The 6000-nt window shown below is 57.1% G+C and overlaps 2 protein-coding genes across 5 annotated transcripts in view; both read left to right on the top strand.

Annotated features, from left to right (window-relative positions):
• Nucleotides 1-590: 590 nt before the first annotated feature.
• Nucleotides 591-4440, top strand: ERAL1 (Era like 12S mitochondrial rRNA chaperone 1). Its single transcript, XM_065732230.1, has 11 exons — nucleotides 591-678; nucleotides 815-943; nucleotides 1029-1156; nucleotides 1246-1323; nucleotides 1614-1660; nucleotides 2014-2075; nucleotides 2518-2630; nucleotides 2758-3147; nucleotides 3350-3499; nucleotides 3765-3845; nucleotides 4132-4440. Exons 1-11 carry the CDS (start codon nucleotides 591-593, stop codon nucleotides 4252-4254), a joined length of 1389 nt encoding a protein of 462 aa, XP_065588302.1. The 3' UTR covers nucleotides 4255-4440.
• FAM222B (family with sequence similarity 222 member B) overlaps nucleotides 4230-6000 on the top strand; it is a 26294-nt gene continuing 24523 nt past the window's right edge. Inside the window, exon 1 of one of the 4 annotated variants that reach the window (XM_065731911.1) lies at nucleotides 4230-4319. The gene's annotated coding sequence lies outside the window, so the exon portion shown is untranslated. Of the gene's footprint in view, nucleotides 4320-5664; nucleotides 5751-6000 lie in introns of those variants that run through there. The other 3 variants (XM_065731907.1, XM_065731910.1, XM_065731906.1) reach the window with 3 other exon arrangements.

Here is a 6000-nt window from a genome sequence, read left to right as displayed (position 1 = left end):
CCCTGAGGAGTGGATGCAGCCAAGGACTCATGGCCGGCAGGGAAACCGTTACCATTACTGAGTTTAGTAATGGTAACGGTTCTGCTGACGGCCAGACACGCAGCATGGCATGGATCAGTGTGGGTCAGTGTGGGCTGGTGGTTGTGGGTTCAATAAAGTCAGTGATGGCACAGTGGTGGCGGCTCCTTCCCTTGGGTCTGGGGTGTGGGTCAATGCTGGGGTGCGGGGGGATATGGGGTGGGACAGTTAGTGATGCTGTGAGGGGTGCGTGGCACTAACGGGGATACAGAGGGGCATTGCATGGGGGTCCACTGAGGGGTACGTGGGTCCCTGGGATGGGCTGGGGGGCACTGTGGGGTGAGTTGCGAAGGACGTGGAACACAGCGGGACCACTGGGAGTGGGCTGCAGGGGGGACTGCGAGCCCGGGGGGCACCCTGAACGCTGGGAGCGCTGACTGCCGCGGGCGCCGCGCGGCGCCGCCAGCAGAGGGCGCTACAGCGCAGCGCTCACGGCGCAGGGCGGCGCTCTAACCCCCTCTCCCTCCTCTCTATGCTCCGGGCGGTCCCGGCCCGCCCCGCGGCGGGGCGGCATGGCGGCGCCCGTGGGTGCGGCGGTGCTGCGCGGTGTGCGCTGGGCCCTCAGGGCCGCCTCGGCGGGTCCGCCCTCACGGCGTGCAGGTGGGGCGGCTGAGCCGGGCCGGGAGCTCGCTCCGGGGGTCGGGCCGGGCCGGGCCGCAGTGGGTGCTGCAGGGTCGGCCCGGAGGGTTCGGGGAAGGGCGGGCGCCGTGTCGGTGTTACACCGTCGCCTTTGCAGTGGTGCTCCTGGAGAGCTGTGCCCGCTGCAGCGGGAGCGGTTCAGCGCTGGGCCACATCCTGGGGATCCCCGGAGAGCGGCCAACCCCGGCCCTGGGCCAGCACCCGCCGCCCGTGGCCCCCAGCAGAGGTGAGCTCGGGGTGTGGTCTCCCCCCGCCCCCTCCGGACCCCACTCAGGGCGTGGGCAGCGTGTGAGCCCCTTCTCCCCGCACAGAGGAGCAGGCCCGCCTGCTGCGGGGCCGCCCTGATCAGCCCCAGGAGCCCAAAGTGCTGAGAATTGCCATCCTGGGAGCGCCCAACGCCGGCAAATCCACGCTCTGCAATCAGCTCTTGGGCAGAAAGGTAAAAGTGCCACGAGCCGCCGAGTTGAGGCTGCTCGCTCCCCTTGATTTTGACCTATTCTGGCTGCACGGTGCTTTTATTCCTCACAGGTTTTCGCAGTCTCGAAGAAAGTGCACACAACACGGTGCAAAGCACGCGGCGTCATCACGCGTGAGGACACGCAGCTGGTGAGCATCCAGGCTGCACAAACCGTGTTGTGCCCGGGGCAGCAGAGTGCAGGATCCCCATCCCTGGAGCTGCCCAAGGCCAGGCTGTGTGGAGCCCTGGGGAGCCTGAGCTGCTGGGTGACAGCCAACCCACGGCAGCAGGTGGAACTGGATCGTCTCTAAGGTCCCTTCCAACCCAACAGCTCTGTGATGTTTTCCATTTGTATCCCATGGTTGTGCTTAATCACACTGGTAGGAGTTAGTGGCAGAGTTGTGTGCAGACTTTAAAAATGTGCTTTTCCTCTTTCTAGATCATTCTGGACACGCCTGGTCTCACCAGTCCCTTGAAAGCCAAAAGGTATTGCTGCTGCTGTAAGGAAGGATGGGGTCCTATCACTTGGGGCTTTGGGAGAACAGGAAGTGGTTTTCACTGTGTGAGTGTGTTGAAGTAGCAGGAATGTATATTTTTAGCCTCATTTTGATTTCTGAGTTGCTGCCGTTTCAGTTGCACACAGAGCCTGAGGAATCCCTTGAGCCCTGTTGTGTTTGACTCTGCATGTGTGTTTGCACTGAAGGATACCTTTATAAAACCTGTAAGGCAGCTCTGTGTGACTTGGGATGATAGAAAGTGCTGTTCCCATGCTGCAGGGAGAAGGAAAGTGATGGTGATCCAGCACATGTCTAGGGTGCTCATTTGTGTTTGTCTTTCAGGCATAAACTAGAGGCAGCCATGCTGACGGACCCGTGGGACAGCATGAAACATGCAGATCTAGGTGGGCACTCCACTTCCCTTGTACCAAGCCAAATCCTTTATCTGCAACAGAAACTTATAACCCTACAACTCTAGTACCTGGATGCACTACTGGTCACTAAAGGCAGATCTGGGAGTGTGAAAAGGAAGCAGAGAAGGAAGGATATTGGAAAAAAAAATGAATTAGTAGGGGAGGGGATCAGAATTGTCTGATGGCAAAGGGAGGCAGCTTGGGTTAACACTTGGCCTTGAGTGTTGAATCTTAGCATGTGTGATATTTGTAGGACAGCAAGTATAAACCGGGTTTGTTGTTTTAGCATTTAAAATACTATTTTTGGATTACATGTGTAGAAGTGAGAGGAGTAACAGGAGGGAAGCGATTGAAACACAGGCTACAGGAAAGCTTAGAGCAAACCTTTGGGAAAATGTAGGTTCATTGCTTTTCCCTCACTCTCTCCTGGCAGTTCTGGTTTTGGTGGATGTGTCAGACCACTGGACACGAAATTCTCTGAGCCTGGAGGTGCTGAAGTGTCTTTCTCACTTTCCCCAGATTCCCAGTGTCCTGGTTCTGAACAAGGTAAGCGAGGAGCTCTGTTTTACAGCTGCTGATGCTGGGGAGATTTTTCCAGCTCCTCCAGAGCCAGGGCCCACTTGCTGGTCTCATTTAGGACAAATTCCTGAGACCTGCCTCTCCCTCACATTAGGTGGATCTGCTGAAGAAGAAGTCCATCCTGCTGGGACTCATAACTGAGCTAACAGAGGGAATTGTAAATGGAAAGAAACTGAAAGTGCGGTCTGAATTTGAACGTAATTCCAGTTCTCCTGCAAAAGCTGTTCTTAAAGTCACTCAGGCTCCTCCACCTGAGAGTAGAGCTCAGGAGTCTCCTTGTCATCTGGAAACAGATAAACCCCAGGAACGCTGTAGCCTGGATAACAGCAGTGATTTGAAGGCCTCCGAATCCAGCCTTGTTACAGAAGCACAAGGGCAAAAGCCCTACAAATATGGGGATCTGAAAAATAGGAAGGGCTGGCCACACTTCCAGGATATCTTCATGCTGGCAGCTGTCAGAGGAGAGGAGGTGGATACGCTGAAGGTAACTGTAGCCTGAACTTCTGTTATGCTTTGAAACTGGTAAGCACTCAGCCTTGTATCCCAGGGCTTCATACCGAGCTGCTCCTGTTAGGAGCAGCAGATCTGCTGCCCTTGGGTTGGCCTCATGCTGGGGGAACTGTTCTCTGTTGATGTGAACAGTGTGGTGCATGTTATCTGATGGGTGTGATGTTTTGTGTTGACAGAGGTACCTCTTCATGCAAGCCAAGCCAGGTCCGTGGGAGTACCACAGCGAGGTGTTGACCAGCCAGTCACCTCAAGAGATCTGTGGTAACATCATCAGGGAGAAGATACTGGAGTACCTGCCACTGGAAGTCCCCTACGGTGTGACTCAGGTAGGAGGCATGCACTAGCAGACTTGCCTTCCAGTTGATTGTGTTGGGAATAACAGGCTCCCTGGGTTTCTGAGGTCTCAGTCAATTCACAAGCCACGTGGGGTGGCTTGGGACTTGCACGTCAGCTGCTGAGACCCTCTGTGTGTTTCAAGTGGGTCCACGTGTACTCAACTGTGCCAGGAAGCTGAGCTGCTCTCCCTGAAAGAGTGGCACTTGTAGTTCCGTGGTACTGTGCCAAACTGTTGAGTTGGTGCTTCTGCTGCAGGTGACAGAGCTATGGGAGGAAGGGCCAAGCGGAGAGACCGTCATTGTGCAGAAACTCGTGGTCCCAAGGAAGTCTCATAAGGTAAAAGGGGACAGCTGGGGAGCATGAAAGGAGGCTCCCTGTATCCAGCATTGTTGTGGGGTATCCACACAGATGCCAGAGCTCCCAGCAAGTTGTGTCCTTGCTGAGTTACGCACCCTCTGCCCTGGCTCTGGGCTCTGTGTTGAGGGGAGCTAGGTCAGTAGCTCGGTTTTAGGACACCTCTGACTGCTGTGTGTCCTTCTGTGTCTGTGCTGTTGTTTTCTTGGCTGACTCCTCCCCACAGAAAGGCTGAGTGTGATGATGCTCTCTCTGGGTTTTGATACAGCTGATGTTGATTGGAAGAAGAGGTGCAGTGATCAGGAGGATCGCCCAGGAGGCCAGCCAGGACCTGATGAACGCTTTCCTCTGTGATATCCACCTGAAGCTCAAGGTGGAGGTGAAGAGTTGAACTCTCTGTAGGTTTTGACAGCCCTTGAGCTCATGTGGAGAAACCGGTCCTGTTTTCTGCTGCAGGTATCTTAACACCATTGTTTAATTCAGGAACAGAGGGTAATGGGATCAGGACAGTGGGCTAAAGTAGAATATATTATTCTTTAAGGGGGTGGCCAAGGTGATAATAAAATCTTTACACCCACGGTATTGTACAGAACCTGGGGACATACATCAGGGTTACCCCCAGTGCAGTTCCAGCACATTTACAGGGTCGTCATCCACAGGGCATTGTCCCACATCCTTGCTGGAAAGCTTTTGTGCTTGGAAATCCAGAATGACTTGAGCCAATAGCCTGGCCCAACCAGGGAAGGGTGAATATTGTGGTTCTCTGAAGCGTGAGGGAACATCTCCTGTCTTTTAGCAGACAAAGGGTTGCTGTGAAGGACTATCAGCACCCATCTATGGTCTGTTCAGAAGGCTGAGTGATTCCTGCAGGGGTAAGGCAGGAGGCAGGGGCTCCCCCAGCCCACACGCTGCTCTCATTTTTGCAGAGCTCCTTGCCCTGTGCTCTGTTGAAGTTCATGGGTGTGAGCACAGCTGCCTAAGTTGTGTTTCTGCCTGTACTCATCTTGGTTTTGGTATCTGGTGGGGTCCTGCCTCTACATCCGTTTGGCAGTTCAGCTGATGAATGAGAGCTGAGGGGTTGGGTCTGAGGATGCCTCCAGCAGCATTGCGTAGGTGCTTTTCATACACAGACAGATGGCAGCCCTTTTCTTAGGGACTTGGAGAGTTTGTTGCAGGCATGTTACTACAGAGCCGTTACTCTTTGCACTAGGATAGGAAGCTAGAGAGGGGCAGAGCTGCAGAGAAGCTCGTGGCTGGGACAGAGACTCGTGGGGTTTGAGATCAGACTCCTGAGGCTATGCTGCATTGACAAGTGTTTCTGGGAAGAAGCTCTGTGCTGTTATAAGCAGACAGCCCTGGGCTGGAGGAAGGGGGCTGGGGGCTTCTGCCTGGAACCTCAGCCTGTTGAGCAGGAGCTCCGTGTCCCTCTGCGGGGGACTGCTTTCCCGGCCCTCACTGAACCGCAGCGGGGGGAGCATCACATCATCCGAAATCCAGCCCAGGGATCCTTCAGCAAGCCGGAACGCTCCGCCCTTCCTCCACCACCGCTCCGTGGCTCCTTCCCCCCTCTCCCCCCCGCGTATTTTCCTCGCAATAAAGCCGGCTGGTAAACGGGTTCATTAGGCGGTGCCGCGCCGTGCCGTGCCGTGCCGTGCCGCGCCGTGCCCCGGCGGAGCCGTTGTCCTCCACGCCCGCCGGGGGGCGCTAGAACGGCGGCGGCTCCTCCGCGAGCGCGCGGGGCGGGGCCGGGCCTTTGGCGGGCAGCGCGCATGCGCGGCAGCGGCTGGCGCAGCCACCACGGCGTAGAGCGGCGGCGGGCGGGGAGCGGCGGGGCCGGCACGGGCACAGCGGCGGCGGCGCCATGAGGCCCGGGCAGGGGCACCGAGAGTAAGTGCGGGGAGAGCGGGCGGGCGGGAGCGTGGCCTGGGGGGATATCGTTTTTCCTAGCGATCCTTTCCTTCATTGTCCTTCCCGGGTTCCCCTCCCCCCCACGGGCGCCCCCCCTCCCCGCCGCCCGGCGCCGCCCCTCGGGCGCTGTCGCGATAGAAGGAAGGTCGCGATAGGAGAGCGCCCGCGCGCGCGCGGGTTCCGAGGTGGTGGGTGACGGGGCGAGGCCTGGCCGTGGGGGTGAGGCCTG

Source organism: Cyrtonyx montezumae, unplaced genomic scaffold, assembly GCF_038088225.1.
Source record: "Cyrtonyx montezumae isolate F1298 unplaced genomic scaffold, pur_monq_1.0 scaffold_15, whole genome shotgun sequence".
In the NCBI taxonomy this organism is placed as follows: Eukaryota; Metazoa; Chordata; class Aves; order Galliformes; family Odontophoridae; genus Cyrtonyx; species Cyrtonyx montezumae.
The sequence above is the reverse complement of the archived record's forward strand: the minus strand, read 5'-3'. Positions and strand labels throughout refer to the sequence as shown.

Coding starts and splice junctions, on each gene's coding strand:
- ERAL1 (XM_065732230.1), top strand. CDS start 591: ATGGCGGCGCCCGTGGGTGCGGCGGTGCTGCGCGGTGTGCGCTGGGCC. Junction 944..1,028: donor GCCCGTGGCCCCCAGCAGAG/GTGAGCTCGGGG, acceptor CTCCCCGCACAG/AGGAGCAGGCCCGCCTGCTG. Junction 3,148..3,349: donor AGGAGGTGGATACGCTGAAG/GTAACTGTAGCC, acceptor TTGTGTTGACAG/AGGTACCTCTTCATGCAAGC.